Source organism: Pollicipes pollicipes, unplaced genomic scaffold (assembly GCF_011947565.3).
Source record: "Pollicipes pollicipes isolate AB1234 unplaced genomic scaffold, Ppol_2.1 Scaffold_3087;HRSCAF=3621_pilon_pilon_pilon, whole genome shotgun sequence".
Taxonomy (NCBI): domain Eukaryota; kingdom Metazoa; phylum Arthropoda; class Thecostraca; order Pollicipedomorpha; family Pollicipedidae; genus Pollicipes; species Pollicipes pollicipes.
This window is the reverse complement of record NW_023596225.1, coordinates 41,630,565-41,651,327: the sequence shown is the minus strand read 5'-3', so window position 1 is coordinate 41,651,327 and position 20,763 is coordinate 41,630,565. Positions and strand designations below refer to the sequence as shown.

At 57.3% G+C, this 20,763-nt stretch overlaps 4 protein-coding genes across 4 annotated transcripts; 2 read left to right on the top strand and 2 right to left on the bottom strand.

Moving 5' to 3' along the window:
• Positions 1-588: 588 nt before the first annotated feature.
• LOC119089749 (LRP2-binding protein) lies at positions 589-2,523 on the bottom strand. The gene is made up of 3 exons (XM_037212560.1): positions 2,382-2,523; positions 2,113-2,270; positions 589-1,227 (listed from the first exon to the last, which is right to left on the bottom strand). Exons 1-3 carry the CDS (start codon positions 2,510-2,512, stop codon positions 779-781), a joined length of 738 nt encoding a protein of 245 aa, XP_037068455.1. The 5' UTR covers positions 2,513-2,523; the 3' UTR covers positions 589-778.
• Positions 2,524-5,010: 2,487 nt separating this feature from the next.
• LOC119090183 (failed axon connections homolog) lies at positions 5,011-6,746 on the top strand. Its single transcript, XM_037212974.1, has 4 exons — positions 5,011-5,028; positions 5,341-5,442; positions 5,931-6,486; positions 6,733-6,746. The coding sequence occupies exons 1-4, from the start codon at positions 5,011-5,013 to the stop codon at positions 6,744-6,746; spliced, it is 690 nt and encodes a 229-aa protein (XP_037068869.1).
• A 2,546-nt stretch (positions 6,747-9,292) lies between these two features.
• Positions 9,293-14,127, top strand: LOC119090182 (protein farnesyltransferase/geranylgeranyltransferase type-1 subunit alpha-like). Its single transcript, XM_037212973.1, is given in 5 exon segments — positions 9,293-9,316; positions 13,028-13,310; positions 13,312-13,581; positions 13,583-13,957; positions 14,044-14,127. Coding segments are annotated over 4 exon segments (915 nt in total). The 5' UTR covers positions 9,293-9,316; positions 13,028-13,124.
• Positions 14,128-16,640: 2,513 nt separating this feature from the next.
• On the bottom strand, positions 16,641-20,699 carry LOC119090181 (semaphorin-5B). Its single transcript, XM_037212972.1, has 8 exons — positions 20,695-20,699; positions 20,173-20,368; positions 19,655-19,774; positions 18,850-18,898; positions 18,060-18,224; positions 17,461-17,650; positions 16,956-17,086; positions 16,641-16,648 (listed from the first exon to the last, which is right to left on the bottom strand). Exons 1-8 carry the CDS (start codon positions 20,697-20,699, stop codon positions 16,641-16,643), a joined length of 864 nt encoding a protein of 287 aa, XP_037068867.1.
• Positions 20,700-20,763: the final 64 nt, after the last annotated feature.

Sequence of the window (20,763 nt, the reverse complement as noted above, 5' to 3'; positions counted from 1 at the left end):
ATGCGACCTCACGTACAGCCGGCAATGTAAACATCGCAAGCGAGATTCGTAACAGCTGCGCCATGATAGTTTTGCTGACGGCGATTTGTATTTTTCTTTTACTGTGAGCCTTCCGTGCCCTGTGAGCAACGTCCCACGCCAATGGCTTATCAACCCATACCGTCTGGTGACACCGACACTCGATTACTTTACCTGGGGATCCATGCCGGTGTATACCACTGTGATGCATTTTTCTTCATCCTACCTTTCTCAAGAGCTGGTAAGTTGGCAGAGTGCAGGGTTAAGTGGGTGTGCGTAAGCAATTGCTCACAGTCTAAGAAGCATGCCTGCATGGTGGAACTGGCATTCCGGAGAAGTGCTCGCCTCTGCGGAACCATTGTCATCGGAACGGGATGTTCCGTGGGCGCCGAGCTCCTCTCCTTTCCAAGAATGCTGAGCATTAAGCCTATGGCAACGCATGAAAGGATCAAAGTTTGTATGGCGCTCCCACTTTCCGAGACCTTCCTCCGTATTTGTCGGGGAATACTGTCTTGTCCTCGGTCTCAAAAGTCGCCTTAGAAAAAAAAAACGCGATTGTGTGTCCCTCCATGCAACCACGCATATGCATGTAAATATCTATTTGTGCCGATAACACTGCTTCCTATCCGTTTCATAAGCACTATCAATGCTGGACAAGCGGCAAGCACTACAAAACCGTGCCGTTTTCGCCGGGTGTGGGGAACCGGGACCCGCAGCACCGCGAGGGACATCGACGACCAGCCGGGACGCCCAGCCGCCGCTAGACCTCGACGCCCAAGTCGGGATAGCTGGCGCAGCTCCAGGGCCCGTTCACGAAGAGCCGCTGGAGCCGGTCGGCCGTGGCCGCATCGAGTTCTGCGGCTCGGCCCCCGAGGAGGCGGCCGCGCTCGCCGTCGGCCGCCAGCCCGCCCTGGCCCAGCAGCTGGCAGCGCGACAGCACGTAACAGCCGGTAGCCAGGCCGCGGCGCACGTAGCCGGGCAGACACTCGGACTGGCGCGCCAGCTCCGCCACGTCCGCCGCCTCGAAGCGCGCCAGGTGCGTGCCGAAGCGCACGGCGTGCTGGTAGAAGCGGAAGCGGTAGTAGAAGAGCGCCAGCTGGCCGGTCGCGTAGATGTTGCCGCGCCGCGCCGCCTGCGTCAAGCAGAGGCGGGCTGCGACCAGGTCCCTCCGCACCCCCAGACCGTACAAGTACATCACGCCCAGCGCACCTGCGGCAGCGACGCGCACCGGTCAGATGGAGGGCGCGCCGGCAGAGCTCGGCCTCGAAGTCGCTGCGTTTGTAAGGCGAATCTTTAGAAGAAAAGCGTGGCTCGCAATTGCTACAGCTTAGGCATTGGAACATGGTGTTCTGTTGGGAGACGCGTTTCGATGTAAGCCTTGGAGCCTTCAGGCCAAACAACAGCAGAGCTCCGAGACAAAACTGCCGCTGAATAGCTCACAACAGGCAGCAAGTCTCAGTCTTGGAGATTATGATTTTATACCGTTTATGACAGAACATGATCGCCCAGCCTTCTGTAAAATGTAGGAACCAGAATTGTATTCAACTCGTTTGGTCGGTATGCAGAGTGGCACTCCTATAAGCAGGTCATCCTTATCAACGACAGAAGCGTCTTTCATCTTTCATACAGCGGAGACCTTTCGCACCAGAGGCCCACCAACCCTTACCAGTAGCCGCCTTAGTGTCACTGTGTTTGCAAGACCTGAGACCCTGGGGGCTGTCACAGCCAGTATCCCTACCAAAATGGACTCGAACCGGTCTTAAGACATTCATTGCAGGGGGACAAACACTTAGAGCGCGGAAGGCGTAAGGCCGTATCCTCCCCAGCCGTGTCAGGCCGGCATCGGGTGTTGCAGACCCACATGATTCGACTCTTGTTGTCGACCTGACCCGTTGTGAACCCGCCTGACGCTCCCCCCCCCCCCCCATTCAACCCTTCACATCAGCGGACATGACGGGGGAAAACAAGGCTGCAGTTGTAGGATTTACGTCTGGCCGCCAGGAGCCCAGACCAGACCGCTTTAACTCGTGTCCCGAACCTGTGTACCGTTGCCCCTGCTGTGCCCGGGACTCTCAGCTACCCGCCACGCCCTACCTTGTGACTCCAGACTGCCGTTGCCGGTGGCCTCCGAGTGCCAGTGGAAGGACTTCTCCAAGTCCAGGGTGTCCCTCCGGGCGAACAGCATGGCCAGCATGGTCTGCGCCTTGACGCTGCCCCGGCGGGTGCCGTCGGCGGCGGCTCGGTCCAGCCATCTGCGGCGATAGACGCCCTTTCAGCGGCGCAGCTTTGCCGGCGCGGCGACAGGAGGCGCCAGCTCGGCGCCGCACCCGCCGCTCGGCGGCCAGCAGTCGCGCTAGGATTACCTTCGTCCGTCGTCCTCGCTGCTCGGCGCGCCGAATCCCATGAAGTAAGCCCTGGCGACGTTGTACTGCGCCTTGTGGATCGTCTCCTCGTGCTCGGGAGTTTTCGGAACGCTGTGAGCCACCGTAAGCATGAACCTGAAGCCCTTTTTCAAATCCTGCTCGAAGCCCAAGCCTTCGAAAAGCATGACGCCCAGCTGGTACTGCGCGTAAATGTTCTGGGCCGCGATCGGAAGGAAGTGTTCCTTGGCGCGTTCGAAGTTCCCCGTGTCGAAGTACAGCTGGCCCAGGTAGAAGACCGCGCGGCGGTCCCCCGCCTCGGCACGCTTCTTCAGGCAGCGCTCGGCGGCGACATCCGAGGGCGGCAGCAGCCCGGACGACGGGCTCTGTTCCCAGCCCAGGTCGCTGATGTCGGAGGCGGAGGACGCGGATGACGCACGCGATGCGGACTCCGCGGTCTTCTCCGCTTGGCCGGGCTGCTCCGTCTCTCCCTGCGGGGAGGCCGGCGACGCGCCGCCCTCCGCCTCCGCCCAGCGGTGTGCTGACTGGGCCGCGCCGCAGTGGGCGTCCGCTTCCTTGGTCGCGTCTTCTGCCCCCTGCCAGCGGAGCGCTGAGTGGGCGGCGCCGCAGTGAGCCCCCGGGTCAGCGACGTCCGCTGCTATCTCCCAGCGGTGAGACGAGTTCGCCGTGCCACAGTGGGCCCCCGGCTCCAAGGCCGCGTTGTCGTCGTCCTCCTCCTCCCACGCTTCCCACCGGTAAGACGAATTCGCCGCGCCGCAGTGGGCGCCGGGGTCTGTCACCGCAGCGTCCTCCTCGTCCCTCGCCTCCCAGCGGTGGGTGGAGTCGGCGGCTCCGCAGTGGGGTCCCGAGTCCTGGCTGCTGCTGTCCGGCGAGGGAGCCCAGCGGTGCGCCGAGCTTGCCGCGCCACAGTGGGCGCCCGGGTCGGCGCTGTACGCTGCCACAGCGAAGCGGTGCACGGAGCTGGCTGCGCCGCAGTGGGCGCCGGCATCCTCAGCAGCGGCCATGCTTCCTGAGGAGTGCCTGAGGAGTTGGGAATATGGACGTCCGCGTGACTATGAGGCGCCGCTGATTCTGTCCAACCGCCAAGGAAAAAATTCGGTGTTTGTACGTCTCATTGCTGCTTCAGAGACAATATATTTCACTTTTTCTGTTAGTAATCGTACAGCGGTGTTTTCTAACGCGCTAGTAAGACATCTTGCAAGTAGACGTGGTACGTTCAAGTGCACCATCGTATCACCAGAGCCTGCCAAAGAGCACTCGCCGGCTGACCTCCAGCCGTCTCGTCAACTCAAGCCGCCCTACGAGCCTTATGTTTTTGAGCGTGGAACGTCTCTAGCTCCCTTTGGTCCAAGAACTTGATGCCGGGCGTTCATGGCTTAGCAAATCACTTGCTTATCCGCTAATCACTTTCTCTTTCGCAGTCTGCTCTCAAATCTTGCTCAGCCGATCGCGGGAATAACGCGATTTATATGTTTAAAAATAATCGCGCGATTTAGTCCCTGCCTTCTACGTAGCATAAACTAAAAGAACTAAAAGACCTATCCTATGAGCCGCCTATCCCTATCCTAGACAAATGTATTTTCTTCACTTTTCATTTACTCAAACCGGTAGAAAAACTTGTCTTTCCACTGTCACGTGCATCACCATCGCCGCACCACCACGTTGCATGTGTTCAGTTATTCCAGTGATCCGGCACAACTCGGATGTAAATTTCCGATCGATTTCACGGGCTGAGCTGCCATCCGGCCATTTTGGTGTCCCTGATCTGTAGTAAGTGAGCGACGTACTCGTGTTCGTATTATAATGTTCATTGCGGTACTTTCCGATTTTCTTAAAATTTTAACAGGCTGCTATAGGATGAAATTGCCTATCTTGGTGCCTTTTCGCAGCGCATCCTGTCATTAAACCCGCGGAGATAGCAAGATCCTGCCAGTTGAAATTTGGTGTTTCCTGATGACAGTGAAGGAAACTAGCATGCAAATGCAGCCAACAACAATTTGCAAAATTTCAGCACCGTCCAACAAGCACAGTCCACACCAACAAGACGTCATATAACTGACCAGCGGCCGCTGTCGTGTTCGCAATGGACCGGAGATGATGGAACATGGAAAATTTAGCTCCTAGCGGAAACCAGTGTGGCCCCGAGTCACGGACCAAATCTTCAACGACGCGTTTTAGGGTATTCGATGCCCCCGATAACTTCCAGGGAGCTCAGCATCAAGAGAATTCAGAACACCGAATTCGCGCCGCACCAATGACGACGCAAAACCAATGAAATAAACCCCAATTGGCAATCTTTGACCTCTTCAGCGGTACATGGTATGACTCATAATGTCGGCAGCAAATAACTCTAAATTCAAGCGGTCTCAAAGCAATCGTTTTCGCGACCGAAAAGGCATGGTGTACATCCAGCGGCCACATGCCCAACAGTCACCAATGAGCGCCGGACGGGCGTCTAGTGCACGGTTTATTCGCCGATACTCCAGACAATATAACGTTTAGGTAAATGCCTTTTGGGTTGGCACATCGATATCTAAATCCTTCCTTTCGTGTCACAGTGTACGGTGCATTTAAGTTGACATTTGGCAAGCACAAAAAGTCAGAAGGCCCGATGTATCTCGGCCCAAAGGTGGATCAGACGAGAGTCCATAGTTCTTCGATACGCATTCGTGTACGAACACGAGTACCCATATGGGTACCGTCAAAGGGACCTGCTATGGCTGCTGGATACTTGCCATGCAACGGATGCCATCCCATGCTGCATGCAACGAACTGAGATCTTCGTTTCAGAGTGCAGTCGAAACCCGTCCGGCGGCTGCGTATTTATTTATCAGCCTGAGTCGGGCCGGCCGCCATGCTCTACCATCAGCTCGCTATGGCCGTGGCCGGGCACGGTATTGTTGAGCTCCTCCCCCCGTACGGTAGGTGTTCTCGTCGTCAGCTGTATCGTGGCGCCGCGTCCCTGCACCCGACTGTCTCCGTTGGCCGCTGCGCCTCCGACGGCGCGCGGCCTGGCTGCGCCCCTGCCGGCTCGGACGCCAAGGTCAGCGATGGCGTCACGTGGTCGGCGCCAAGCCTGTGGTGTAGTCGGGCCTCGCGCGCCGTTGGCGTTGGGTAGCCGGCGAGCGACCGTCGGAAGACGTCAGTTTGGTGCGGCACCGACTCCTGAGTCCGGTCGTCGTGGTGGGCCCGATTTGGAGTCTGCTGTCACGAAAGCGGTACGGTCTGCGCGACGCGACAGGATCGATCGCCCGAAGAGCGACGCCCGGCGTGCGTCGGCGCCGGCCTTACCTTTGTCGCCGAGGCCTGTGACTTGTCTGGGTGTCGTCGCGCGCCATGGCCTGGCCGGTGTGCCGGTGGTCACCGCTCGGCCCGTGGGGCGGCGGCGGCGGTCGGCTCCCCCGCCTGGCCGCGCTGGCCGCTGCTCTCGCCGCCGTCTACGCGGTGAGGTGGCTGCGGCAGCGGCGGCGGCGCCGCGAGCGTCGCCGCCGCTGGGACGCCGCCGGCCACGACGTGGTCGTGCTGCACCAGTTCGCGCGCGCCGCCATCTCGCCCAACTTGTCGCCGTTCGCGCTCAAGGTGGAGACGTTCCTGCGCATGGCCGGCTTCCAGTACGTGGTGGACACGAGCAAGCCGCTCGGCCCCAAGGGCAAGTGCCCCTGGATCACGGTCAACGGCGTCGACGTGACCGACTCGGAGCTGATCATAGAGCACCTGCTGACGCTGCGGCCGCATGCGCTGCCGGCGTACCGGGCGCTGACACCGCAGCAGCACGCGCTCGGCCGCGTCGTCCAGGTGGCGCTGGACGAGCACCTGGTCCTGGCCATGGCTGCACACCGCTTCGTCGTCGACGGCATGCGCCACCTGGTGCCGATGATGGCGCCGCGCTACCGGCGCCGCTACCGGCTGCTGCGGCCGCTGGCGGCGCTCTGGGCGACGGCCAGCTTCCGCAGCATCGGCTGGGACCGCGACCGGGAGGAGCTGGTCGCGCTGATGCACCGCGACCTGACCGCCCTCGCCGATCTGCTCGGCGACAGGCCGTACCTGCTCGGCGACGAGGTGACGCCGTACGACGCGGCCGTGTTCGGTCAGCTGACGCAGCTGATGACCGGCTGCGCGCCGGCGGTGGGCGGGCTGGTGTGCGAGTTCCCCAGCCTGGTGCGCTACTTTGAGCGGCTGCGAGCGCGCTTCTGGCCCGACTGGGCCCACTGCCTGTCGCCCTGATCGGCGCTGCCCGGCTGCGGCTGCTAGGAGCGAACAGCGGGCGCTGATGCGTGGCGATGATTTCTCGGCCGGCTCACGCTCTCGCGGCCGTCCGCCGTCCGCTTAGCAGGTTATGAGTCGTGAGTGGAATGCATCCACAGCTGTAGAAAGCCTCAAAGAGGCCAGGCGCAGGGAAGTAGTATGCATCGGTGTATATGCGGATGCAGTGTTGTAGCTCTGCTTTTCCATATCAACCAGGAACAACAATCAAGTTGTCAAGTCTACGCAACATTGCGCGAAATAAACGGTCTGCTGACAACTATCTTGAAACTTAAGTTTCATTCAGATTTGCAGACATCACGCAATTACGTGATGTCTGCAAATCTGAATGCATACTATCAACATGCGTTGATCTCAAATGAACTGTATGATGTTGGTGACTAAATAAAACTGCTGCGGTGGGGTCGGTAGGTTAGATCGTACATGACAGGGATCAAGAAGGAAACAAGTGCGTGGCGGCAGCGCATCGCGCGGGTGCAGGTCGTTGTAGGTTAGGTCAGTGCGTATTATTGTCGATGGGATAGGTGTTGCGTCCCTTTCTGTAGGTGGCATTCAAAACCGGCCACCGTAGCGCTGCTTGCGGGTCGTGTTCGATTCGTCTTGATTTCTCTCACCTTCTGCATTCGCAGCTTGCTGCGATATTTGCAGGGGTACCGAACTGTGCGACATCATCCACACCGTCGCGACTGTTAAATGTCGTGGTCTACCGAACTACGCTTACGGATAGCGCAAGCGTATTTGCTAGAGCTAATTGATGTTCGCTTAATATATGAGCCGCCCCGAAACTACTAATTTGTTAAGCTTTCGTTGCTCCGGCTAAAAACGATATCGCAGATGTGTATTCTGTTCTGCTCTTCGGTGAATCTATCTATAGAAATTCTGCTTTGGCGGTTAACATCAAAATGCTCTTGAACGCTTCAAGAACGCAACATGCGTGGTACCCTCAGTGACCCCGTAGATAAGTGAGGACCGAGCACAGCCAACCTCGCAGACGGGTGAGGACCGAGCACAGCCGACCTCGCAAACGGGTGAGGACCGAGCATGGACGACCCCGCAGACAGGTGAGGACCGAGCACAGCCGACCCCACAGACAGGTGAGGACCGAGCACGGCCGACACGCGCAGACAGGCGAGGACCGAGCACGGACGGCCTCGCAGACGGGTGAGGACCGAGCACGGCCGACCCTCGAAGACAGGCGAGGACCGAGCGCGGCGCAATATAGGCAGGCACGTATCGAACATGGCGCAATGTGGGCAGACACGGAACGAGCACCGTGGCCGTGCAGGTGCCCAGGGCCCAGGCATGGCGGTTTGTGGATATGTACGGACCGACTGCGGTGGCTATGTATACAGGTACGGAACGAGCACGACCGGCCCTACTAACAAATGCGGACTCAGCAGATGACTAGCTCAAAGGCTCAATAGCCATGAAGCCTCTGACCACGTGTGTTGAAAAGATCGGCAGGTACGGTGTGTTTCACTTAAGATGTCAATTTTAAACTGCAAGTAGAAGTCCAAAAAGCCAAGCATGCATTACTTGACGAGTATTATTGAAAATTTTAGGTCTTTTGGATCGGTATCTCACGCAATTAGTGAGAACTGATAGCTAAAGGTGCAGCTCTTCCCTCCCGCGCTCAGCGACAGACCATGCCATTCACAAGACACCAGCAAGTGTGGGTCATTCTAGAACTAGGAAAAATACTTCGGGTTCAGGGGCTGTCGTGGGCCGGTTTGCAACACTGGTAAGCACTTCTATAAAAACAGAAATCTATACAGGTTTAAATGTTTGTAATGTAGAGAAGCATGACAACAAATGGCGGACCACGGGACCATACAGGACCTGACGCGATAGGACGCTGGATTTGACGGCATTGACGTGATCAAAAGGGAAGAGACAGCACAGAACGGATCACAACGGAACCGCGTAGTAGCAGGCTGAGCCCGTCTGGTCCGGTTTAGCCCGGTAAGGTCCCGTCTGGTCCAGTCTGGTCTCGTCTGGTTCCAGTCGATCCCGTCCAGCATCGTCTGATCTCGCCCGGTCCATCTGGTTTGGTCTCCGTCTGGTTTGGTCTGGTCCCACTCGAGTCCGTTCAGTCCTGTCCAGTTGTTTTTAGTCCTGCCCAGTTCCATCCAGGCCCATTCGATTCTGTCCGTTCCCATGCCATCCGTCCAGTCCCATTCGGCCTCGTCCGGTCCAGACCGATCTCTTCTATCTTGCCCAGTCCCGTCTGGGCTCATTGAGACTGGTTAAGCATATGAATGATTAGCATGACAGAAACATTACGAACCTAAAGGCTACTGTTTTGCATAAAATTTACAAGATGCCGATCGTGATGTGTTTAGGCATCTACACCTAGCACACCAATAATTACGATAATTGTTCCGTATTTATTTGGTCCAGCATTTCCTGTTTGCTCATATGCATTAAGGGGACTAAGTTCACGTCAGTATGGAGGTTCGTCACTCCGAAAATATATGAAGTGACGCCCCTGGCCATCTCGTGTGGCCCGTGCATAATTATTAAAAGGTGGGCGGTGATAATATAATCTTATGACGTCACCAGCAAATCAGCTGAAGGTGTTTGGGAACCTCATCTTCAACTGAGTCTGGGTAATCGCGCTGCAGGTTTGGGAGCCGGCGGGTCGTCTGTGGTTGGTAAGATAATATTGAGGATATTTGTGTGGCACATAGAGTGAGGTGCCAGAAGTATCCAAAAACATCTATTTGATCTGATCATGTCAATGTCGAATGGGTATTACACCGGATGTGGTTGATTGACGCCGTTGTGGAAAGTGCGAGTCTTACGATGGTTAATGCCAGGCAATGCGTCGTGTAGCCATGTCTCGCTATTCACATTTCTGAGGATTTTCTCTGGATTCATTTGAGATAAAGGACGGAAACAGCTCAAATGACGCGCTATTCCTATCCTATCATTGCAAGTGTAAGAGACTGCTGCATGCAGTGAGTACTGTTAGCTTTTCATGCAAGCTATGCTTTCAAGATTTTAAAAAAAATATTGTTTTAGTATGCCTCTGGCCTAAAACTTTCTGATAGTGTGAAATTATGATTTTTTGGCAGTGTGTATGCACTGTTCAAATTGGAGAGTGGTTACAAACTGGGCTTATACATGCTCGAAAGCAGAGGGCAGTTATGCACCAAGCATATACTCCCTCCAAAGTGGAGAAAGACCACACAGAAGGCCCATACAGTAATACACCTTTCAAAAATCTGCTGATTGAACAATATGCTTACTGAAATAATAAAAAGCTAGAGTTGTGAGTCAAAGAAAATAGGTAATATTAGCTATAAACATGAATAATCAAATTTTCTCCATTTAATTGAAACCAATTTTCTGTATTTGTGAACTGTAAAAGTTTGAACCCAAGTGTGCAGTGGCCAGGCTGTTAGCACATCTGGCTGTCACCCAGTGAGCCTGGGTTCTAATCCTGGTGATATTGGGGTCCCTGAATAGTGATATGATCAGTACTGACACCCACATCCCATGCCATTTAAATGGTGACAAAAGTAATGGTTATATCGTGCCTGTCTGAAAGAAATAGCCCATGTCCTTAGTTCTGGACAGTTTTGCAGTTTTTTATGTCCTTGAGGACACCCATCCCTCCCTTATTTGGGCTCCTCAAAGAAGGAGACCAAATTTGAGGAGAAACTCACTTGTTACCACAGGTTTTGGGAGGATACTTTTGTTGTTTTCTACTTTTTTGCCCCTCTGAACTCAGATTGCTCTCAACACCAGACTGACATGGGGAGAAAGTGGTTGTTCGTAAGCCTGAAGTGTCATTCAGGTGATCATGAAAAAAACGTGAATGGGAGCACCATAAATCCGATATGAAACCCGAAGCACTGGTGAAAGGTCATTAAGAAGGTGAGGGTCAGACCATCAGATACCAGTCAGAGAGCCCGTTGCACCGATTATACCCTGGTCTGGGCCTGGGAGCCTATTTCCCAACCAGGGACAAGGTCAGAACCCGCGATTTACATTGCTCGGTGCACCCCGAGCCAGTGAAGGGTCCCGTGTTGGCCAGGGGCACATGTCGCCTAACTAGAGGTCCGGTATTGACAAGGGCCCCCAAGTTGGTCAGGGAGTGTTCGAGGGTACCCGAAGAGGGACCGATGTGCCCTTCAAGACTGGCTATCAACGGCCTGATGGGAAGGCTGAATGGCCGTAGGGGTCGAAAGGCTGCAGGTTATCCTGGCCCGCATGGCTGTGACCCCAAATGCCAGCCAATATCCCTCTTTCACCGATTGTGAGCCCCTGGGACAATACGGGCACCTATTTCGGCTGGAGACCACTACACCGAATAGTCGACTCCGTGTTGCTCTGAGCCCTGGGGCCCCATTTTTCCAGCAGGAACGAGGCCGAGGCCCGCGATTTGCATTGGTCGGAGCCCATACAGCAATGAGTGGTCTTTTGACGGTCAGGCCCACAGTGTCCAACAGGGGGTCCTGTGACAGGACTCCCGAGTCGGCCAGGGGTGACCCGGGGCCCTTTCGGGCCCTTTACCCCATTTTAGTCAAGGGCCCGTTGGCCAAACATTGGTCTCTGTGCCAGTTATTGGACCAGCTGCAGTTATCAGGGATCTTGTTGCACCAATGAGCGTTCTTGTGCGTATCCAGGGGCAAATGTTCCGGCCAGAAGCCGCTAAAGGGCCTTTCGCGCCAGGAAGGGCACCAATGTAGGATGTATATCTGTTAGGGCCTCCAGACGAACCCATCAGGCAAACCCCCCTCCAGGTCGCCAGAGTGCAGCCGGTAGACACTCCAGGCAGGGACGGAATGATCTTTGAGCAATTGCCTGTAAGGGTAGTGTGCACCTAACTTTTCACTAATTGATTCTGACTTACAGTTGAACATTCCCAGATGAAATAGGACCAGCTGTGTTTATGCAAGTCGTTGGCCTCAATTAAACTTATGGTCAATGTTCACGGCATGCTCAACATCTCTGTAGAGTGTGGACTCCCCCCCCTAGGCATTAGAAACTGTGCCTCTGTCCGACATAAGAAGCCCTAGTTAGAATTTATTCGCATTCACATTTCGTAATCGTCTCATGCTTATAACGCCTCAAGCCAACTTTTTGCACAGGACTGTGCATGTTTGAATTTGCTTCAGAAAAAATTTTGGAGTGTGTAAGCCCAGTGCATAGCCACCCTCCATTTTGGAGGGTGTATAAGCCCTCCATTTTGGGGTTGTGCAGCCTAATTCTTTTTCATGAGGGGTGATGATGGTAGATGTTGCAGCATATTATAATTGCTTTATGACCTTTGCCAATCTTTATTAATAATTATGTTGTGGTCATCTAGTTAAGGATCCAAGATTGAGTACCCTTGTAACTTTGTGGGGATTTACACTGAATCAAAAGTAAAACTACCTTTGCTTTATACTAGTCCTACTCATATATCAGTACACCAATTTTCAGATAAAGAATGTGACTATTATGTGAACAGTTTTGATGCCTAATCCATGTTATCTGACATCATGCTTTCTCATTACTGGTGATGTGGGATCATGCATCTTATTATTGGTGAGGTGATGCAAACATGTGTGGCCTGCTAACTATAGAGTCCCTACCTAAGACTGCTCTTCATACCATATTTTGCAATGATGAGATTCACCAACCAAGTGATGTATTTTCCATTGCTGGTCAAACATGAAATTGTTGTTTTTGCAGGCTCTGGTTTGAGAGGTATTTGACAAATGATTCAATGATAACACTCATCTGGTAGCAATTTTTTAGAGTGTCAATACCTGAAAATGTGCAATATGGCTATTTAAACTATGGCAACAGCTACTAGTTCAATCTGCCAAAATGCCCAAATTTGTATTTCTTACTTAGCCTGTTGTTTCCAAAGCTTATCTTGGCAGCTATGTGGGTAGTTACTTCATTTTTTTCTATTTAAGTCTGATTGTAATTATAAAGAGTTGATTTGTGTGTGCCAAGAAATATGAGGGAGTAATAGGCTGGTTCATGTAAATAGTGTGGCATGAGTTGGACTTAATTTAACTGTGATAGGATGACATGTTCCTTGTAACAAGTATGGCCTGCTCAAAATGCTACTATAGTTCAGTCTTGTTGTTATGGATGACAAATGAGATGGAAGAAGCCCAAGAGGCAAGCATTAAGTTGACAATTAATCTTGTTATTTGTGGTTTCATTCATTTGAAACATTGAGAAACCTGTTTGTGTTTACAAACAAGTCATGAAATATAACATTCCACTTGGTCATCAGTTAACAGTCATTTATGTAAGTACTGTACTGACGCCATGTGGCTCCTTTGGCACAATGTGGCATCCAGTTATGTGTGTTAAGTACATTCTGTGCTTAGGCATATGATCTGTTTCCATTGCAGGAAACTAAACAAGCGTACCAGGTGCCATCTTGTGGCGCAGCCTACACGGCAGCCCCCAGTGGGCCTCAGCCTGAGCGCCCCACCAGCCTCAGTGGCCATGTCGGCGGACGGGGGCGGGGACGCGTCGTCGGCGTCGGCCATGTTCGAGGAGACGAGCGTGGACGACCCCGACTGGGTGCCGTATTCCGACCGGGACGAGTGGCGGGACGTGACGCCGCTGCCGCAGGACGACGGGCCGCACCCGGTGGTGCGCATCCTCTACTCGGAGCGCTTCTCCGACGTGACACGACTACTTCCGCGCCGTGCTGCGCTCGGGCGAGGTGTCCGGCCGCGCGCTGCGGCTGACGTCGGCGGCGCTGGAGCTGAACGCCGCCAACTACACCGTCTGGCACCACCGGCGCCACCTGCTGCTGGAGCTCGGCTGCCCGCTGCAGCCCGAGCTGGACTTCATCCGGCGCATGATCGAGGACCACCCCAAGAACTACCAGGTGTGGCACCACCGGCGCGTGCTGGTGGAGCGGCGCGGCCGGCCGGGCGACGAGCGCCGCCTGACCGAGCTCGTGCTTGGCGCAGGACCCCAAGAACTTCCACGCCTGGCAGTACCGCCAGTGGGCCGTGCGGCGCTTCGACCTGTTCGACGGCGAGCTGGAGTTCGCCGAGCGGCTCATCGACGAGGACGTGCGCAACAACTCGGCCTGGAACCAGCGCTACTTCGTCGTCAACAACACGACCGGCTTCACGGCCGAGGCGGTGGCGCGCGAGGTCGCCTTCTGCCTGGCCGCTCTGCGCAAGGTCAAGAACAACGAGTCGGCCTGGAACTACCTGCGCGGCGTGCTGTTCCACGCGCCGGAGGGGCTGGCCGGCGCGTCGGACGTGACCGAGTTCTGCGACGGTCTCGTAGCGGCCGGCTGCCGCGCGCCGCAGCTGCTGGCGTTTCGTGGTGGACGCCAGCGCCGAACGGCGCCGCCGCCGGCGACGAGGCGGCGCTGCAGCGCGCGCTGCGGCTCTGCGCCGAGCTGGCCGCCGAGCACGACACGATACGGGAGCAGTACTGGCTGTACCGGCGGCGCGCGCTCGCCAGCAAACACGGCGTCGAGTAGAGGTATGTCAGCCGGCTGGGAGCTGGCCGAGCTAGGCGAGCGCCGGCCGGCCCGGACGGCAGCCGGGCCACCACCTGACGGCATCGGCTCCGTCTGACCGCCGGACGCAGAGCCTCGCGTCGGCGCTGGCTTGACCCACGTGATGGTCGGTCGGTGGCTGATCTCTGGGCGTCTCATGGTGACCGGTAGCGCCGCGAGCACGAGTGGAAGCGATCAGCCACGTATGGCGCGGACGTGAGAGCGGTCAGCCACATGCGATGCGGACGTGAGAGCGATCAGCCGCGGTGGCGCGGACGTGAGAGCGGTCAGCCACATGCGATGCGGACGTGAGAGCGATCAGCCGCGGGTGTTGCAGACGTGGGAGCGATCAGCCACATGCGTTGCGGACGTGGGAGCGATCAGCCACATGCGATGCGGACGTGAGAGCGATCAGCCACATGCGATGCGGACGTGGTAGCGATCAGCCGCGGGTGTTGCGGATGTGGGAGCGATCAGCCACTTGCGATGCGAACAGGTTGGGTTGAAGCAGGATGAGGCTCGTGGGAATGGACGCGGCTTCGATGTTTGGCGCTCGATGTGCACTCGATGCGACTCGCGCCATGCTTGGTGACCTTATTTGTGGAACTTTGGTATGAAGCATCGCCCGCAATTTACGCATACGCTGTGGGTGGTTTGGAACCTGGAAGGAGCAGATGAAGCGCTTGTTGCGTAGTAGTTGCGCTTCCCCGGCTCTCTTGTTGATACATGACAGTGCGATGAATGCCGCGATAACTGCACAGTCCTGCCCCACAACGCGTTATATTTGAAAATAAAAATCGATTTATGATTGTACTCGCATAGCTTGCTGGTGGCGTGGTCTGCATATCGGTGCGTGCTAGCGATGTTTTCTCCCCTCTGAGCCCGCGCGGGTGTAAATCAAGCTCTCGAGAATTAGGAACCGTCGCACAGCGCGCAGACACCGACGCCCAAACGCCCTTCAACTCCCAGCCGTGGTCCGATTCATTGAGGCGCGCACGTGCACGATCGGTGCGCTCCGAGACTGCCGAAGTACCCGCATATGAAGGCTGTCAACTGAGCCCGAAGCGGCGAACGAACGTTCTCGCGGACAGGACGCGCCGCTCGTCGCCGCGGATCTGACTGACACGGTGTTGGAACCCGGGCAGGCGCTGGTTACGTTTTGAAGGCCGCCCGGTGGCGGAGCCGAAGCCAGCGGCTGGCATCCACGGTCCTGCAGGCTGCGGAAGCCGATGCATTGAAACTACTGACAATAATCTCATCCGGTGTATTTCAGCATCACGTGATTGGGGGCGACACTGAGAGCGTCGAGCAACAGCATTGGGAAACAGGAGCACGGCACGGGCGGCTCCCGTGCCGCCGACAACACCAGGTTCCTCGTGCCCCCAGACGGAACACGCCACGCATCTCAATTGGCACCTACACACCGATCCACATTTACCTCAAAATGCTAGTGATGCCTGCCGGCCCGCCTTTCCGCGACGTGTGGCGGCCTGGCCCGGGCTGCTGTCTCACGATGACGTGGATCGTCATCGGCACAACTGTGACGCAGCGTTGCTATCCGATGTAGAATAAGAGGCATCTCCACTTGACGGCAAAGATGAACCGCCATCAAAAGCATGATCGGAAAACTCAGCCGGCTCTGCGCTTCGGCTTGAAACGACTTGCATTTCAAACCAAGCGCAACCGCTGACGTCATTTGTTCGCAAGTCTTGTGCGGGGCTGAAGAGACCCCGCGCGAACGCGAGCCCTGCAGAGCCCAGCCCTGTGCAGCAAAAGTGTTATGGCAGGCACCCGTGCCATCACCGCGCAATGTTAATCGTCCACATTTACGAAGATGAAATGACCTGCAAACACGAGTCACAATGAAAACAATGATCACAAATCGCTCACGCCACACTGCGCGCCGCACCACACGCACTCACAGAACACACATCAGCGGGCCGCGAAGCGTTTCACGTCTGTCGCGGCGCCTGCACGCGTTTTGTACTCGAGGCTGTGCTCCGCGGGAGCACGGTGCTCAATAGATGGCGTCCGAGGCGAGGTTGGCGCGCAGCTCGGCCGCGCTCACCGGGTTGTAGCGGGTGCTGCCGCTGCGGCGGATGGTGGCCGTCTTCTCCGAGACCAGCTCGCCGCCCTTGACCGAGCCGTTGCGGCGGCGGCCGTTCTTCAGCTCGGCCAGCTCGTGCACGCCCGGCACGCCGCGCACCGTCACGTACGCGTTGGGGCTGACCGCCTTCGGCAGCGCGTCGTAGTACTTAGAGGAGCGCACGCCCGGGTGGCGCCGCCGCGTCAGGTGGTAGTACGTGCAGACGGTCGCCAGCAGGGCGCCGGTGCAGAAGCAGCCGAGGCAGGCGGCCACCATGCGGCCGGTGCCGATGGCCGGCGCGGTGCCCGTGGCCGCCAACAGTACGCTCTCTGCAGGGAGAGGGCGTTGTGGCGGCGCTGTTGCAAACGGGCCCACTTACGGGGGCTCGCCAGGGAGGAGTGACCACTCGTCACTCCGCTGTTGTGGGACAGCCCCGGCCTTCGGGTGGCCAGTTAAGCACATTTATCTAATGTACAGCAGAACTACGCAAGATTTTAAGTAGCTTCATTTCATACCCAAAAACATTCCACAACCCGCCACTAGCCTTGCAGCATTCAACGCGGGAATGAAATCAACACCTACTGATTACCCCACTCAAATCGACCGGGCTTCGGTCAGTGGCACTTGGTCCACCGCCTAAGACCAGCAAGAATCTCAACACTGCCGCGGCGGGGGACCGACCGGGCATTTCCGCAGCCCTCAGCCCGCTGGTGGCGACACCTACCGTCGCCAGTGTCGACGCAGAGCCGGGCCTGGCGGTCTTCGCCCTGGCACAGCTCGCCGCCCGGCTCCGAGACCATGCAGTGGCGGGCGCGGTGCTGCTCGCCGCGTGCGTCGCACAGGCTCCACACGGACCTGGCGGCGGGGGCACGGGCGTGCAGGTCAGGCGCGCCAGGCGGGCTGGCGGTGCGGCGCGCTGTACGCGCCAGGGAGACCCGCTCGGCAGCCGACACTGCTCCAGACCGCGCCGGCGAGAGGGACTTGAACTATGCGCGGCGCAATATTCTGCTCAAGCCATTGTGCCCAGCCAATGTCCGGAAGGTGCCTTGACTTTCAAAGCAGTGCTCCAAAACAAACTTCCATTATTGAAATGTTTTTCGAAGTTCAGAAATTATCGGTTTTTCCTAACTTTGGCCATATTAAGGAAAGTTCCAGTTAGCTCCTCCATCCACCTTTCGCCATCGCGTTCAAGTCACAAGATGTCAAAAGTTAAAGTTCGTAGTTCGTACCATTGATTCCACCCCTCAAGGCTCGTGCAGCTGGTCATTTCGCACGGCTCCTCAGAGGTGGCAGCACCGTCGCAGATCACGTCGGCGGAGCCGGCGGCCGCAGTCGCCCGGCACTCTCTGTCGCGCCGGCGACGGCCCACACCGCAGGAGACGCTGCAGGCGGACCACTCGGACCAGCAGGACCAGTCGCCTGAGGACCCGGGACCACCCGGTCAGCGTCGGCCGGCCCTCGCGGCTCCAGCTGCAGTCGGATGCAGTGCCCCCCACCCCCCCATCACATCCGTCCTCCGCACAAGGCAAGGCCGTGGCTCTTGGCATGCCCGGCCGTCCCGTGACTTCATGATGTGTGCCCATGAGCACAGGCGGCCACGGATCCAGAAGGCCCCGGTACATCCAAGCACCAGGGGTTTCTCTTACGCTAGTGTGAATGAGTCCTGTACTTGGTTGCAGTTGGTCGTATCTGTTCACCCATCACAGAGCCCCTAAAAACAAACACGCGCGTACGGACCACAGAAAAATGCACATTTCATCATTAATTCATGTGCGTAAGCAACGCTCGAACTGCGTAAGCTGCCCCCCATCGCGTCATCGAGGCTTACCTTTGCAGCGTTGAACGTTACACTCCTGCTCCACGCGGCTGGGTCCCAGACAGGCGGCGCTGTCTCCGTCGCACGTGCGAGACTTGGTCTGCACACCGCCGCCGCAAGGGACGGAACACTCGGACCACGGACTCCAGTCGCCCCAGCCCAGGCCCGTCCAGTTGGCTGCAGCACGAAACCATGGCGTGACCGTTAGGGGAACGTAGACAAGCGTGTGTGAGGTATTAGGGACAGCCGATGTCACATGGAAGACGAACGTACCCGGTAAACAAACCATATTAACTGATAAGTTTCTTAGGTAATCCAGTAGCGTTCTGGGAGCTGAAGCCTAAAACGGGCTCAGGGCTCCAAGGTGCACATTCATGCCATCGATAATGGCACAAGCACTTAGGCAGCAATTATCTGAGGTCAAATTAGCCGACAGCTTTTAATTGCAAATAACGTAATCTGAACATGCACGCAACCTCGTTCCGTGGCTCTGTTGCATCTCCACATGACCCTGCTTCGTCAGAGAAGAGGGTACAAAATTAAGAGATACCTCCTTCATCCTGGCAATATAGAACTTGCCACAAGCCATAGGTTGGTGGGTGAGGACGAGATAAAGGCAACGGGGGAAGATCAGATGTTGGAGAATCTGGCGAGCGAGACAGCGTGAGATCCGACTACAGATATCAGGAAATAGGCAAGGGGGATAGTGACAGGTGACAACATGAGGCGAGGGAGGGCATCGCCCAGGTAGAGGGGATGGCGAGCGGCGAGAGGATGGCGCCAGATGAGCGGGGATCCTTACCTGGCGAGCAGCGTCCATCGGCGTCACAGTGCCGCTCGTCCAAGCCGGACTGACGACACCCGGATCAGGCCGGGCTCCGCCACCGGCGCCGCGCACTCGAACCGGAACCGCTGCTGGCGGCCATCGCTGCCGTTGGCCGCCAGCCACGGCGTCCAGCCGGTGAGCCGGCGCTGCTCGGCGCACGGCTGCGCGCCGCACGCGCCCGTACTCCAGGTCGCAGCCGAGGCACGGCCGGCCGCTCGTTGACGGGGCGCGGGCTGTCGCAGGCGCGCCGCCGCCGCCGGAAGCCGCCGCCGCAGCGCGCCGAGCAGCGGCCCCAGCTGCCCCAGCGCCCCCAGCCGCCGTTCCACCGGCAGGGTGGTCTCGGTGGGGCACGGCGGGTTTCGAGTGGCACATGATCTCCTGCGCATCGGCGCCGGTGCAGCCGCGGCCGCCGTGCACCGGCGACGGGTTGGCGCACGAGCGGCGCCGCGACTTGATGGCCACGCCGCACGGGTGTGAGCACGCCGACCAGGCCGACCAGCCGGTCCAGCCGCCGTGGCGCGTGCAATTTGTGACCTGGGCGGCGAGGCCGGCGCACTGCGCGCCGCCGCGCGCCCCGTCGGGTCGAGCAGGCGCGCCGCCGGCACAGGCACGGCTCGCCGGCGTCCTCGCCCTCGACCACCTGCCGGCACTGGCGCCATGCGCTCCAGGCGCTCCAGCCGCCGTCGACGGGTCGGCTGAGGTCGGGGCACTGTGTCACCGGCTGCCGCCAGGAGGGTGCGTCCGGACTGCGGCCGGGTGGCGGGCTGCAGAGGGCGCGCGCCGCGTCCCAGCCGCAGTACGGGTCCATGGCGCCCAGGCAGCTGGTCTCGCTCCGGTACCGCTCGCAGCGCTGCACCGGCACACGCACCAGCGCCGAGTCCGTGCCCAGGTACAAAGAGCCCTGTGGGAGAGGAGGGCCGGTCAAGACGTGGAACAATACCAGGCCTGTTCGCGCCCCCCCCCCCCTCCTTATACCCCCCCGGACAGGGCTTAGCGGGGTCACAGGACCGGACAGCAAATGCATCAGGATATAGGCTATACCCAGATGCACCGCTGTGACGGGGAGCGGGATGACATGCACAACAAACACTAGTTTTCAGTCCATGCTTATGCCTTGGTAATGCACGCCTTGACACCCCAGGAAGTTGAACGCAATATCATTCCGCGGACAGCTCGGTAAATACCCTCAAAACCGAACGGGTTCGCGCACGTTTATCCATTTCATTTGCAGCGGCTGAAGTCGACACTGGCGCCAAGTTTCTGAACACAAACGCCGTTGGAACACCCTGGGACACTCACCGCCTCGCTCAGCAGCCTCATGGTGAGGATGGTGGTGGGCGCCGCGAACGGCTGCAGCACCTCCAGCAGGCACGTCTGCCGCGAGCGCGGCACCACGCTCAGCTTCCTGATGGTGCCGGCCGTGTCCGCCACGAACAGCACGTGCACCGACACGTGGTGCTTGGTGGTGATGATGTCAGTGGCGACAGCCGTCAGTCTGCGCCGCGGGATGCAGGACACGGTCAAGACACGGGACGGGGAAGAGTTTGATGTGCGCCGATAGAGCGGCGCCAACAGTCCTTTGTTGATGAGAGGCTGTGTGTTTTGAAGGCGCCACCTAAAACCAACCTCATGTGACGTCACAACCATTTTGCGAGGAGCGTATGCTGGGTACATCTTGTGACACACCAGATGTGCACTATGATTGAAGGCTGTTGAAAAATGTTGCAAGTCTAAACGATGGTTTGACATAACCAGTCATGTACTGTATCAGCGCATTGCCCCCAACATCCCTGGCAGCAGACACTTCTAAAATGCACACACGCCATTGATTAATACTGACCACCTTTCAAGCATCGCACTGCATTTGAAGTTTTGAAAAAATACGCAGTA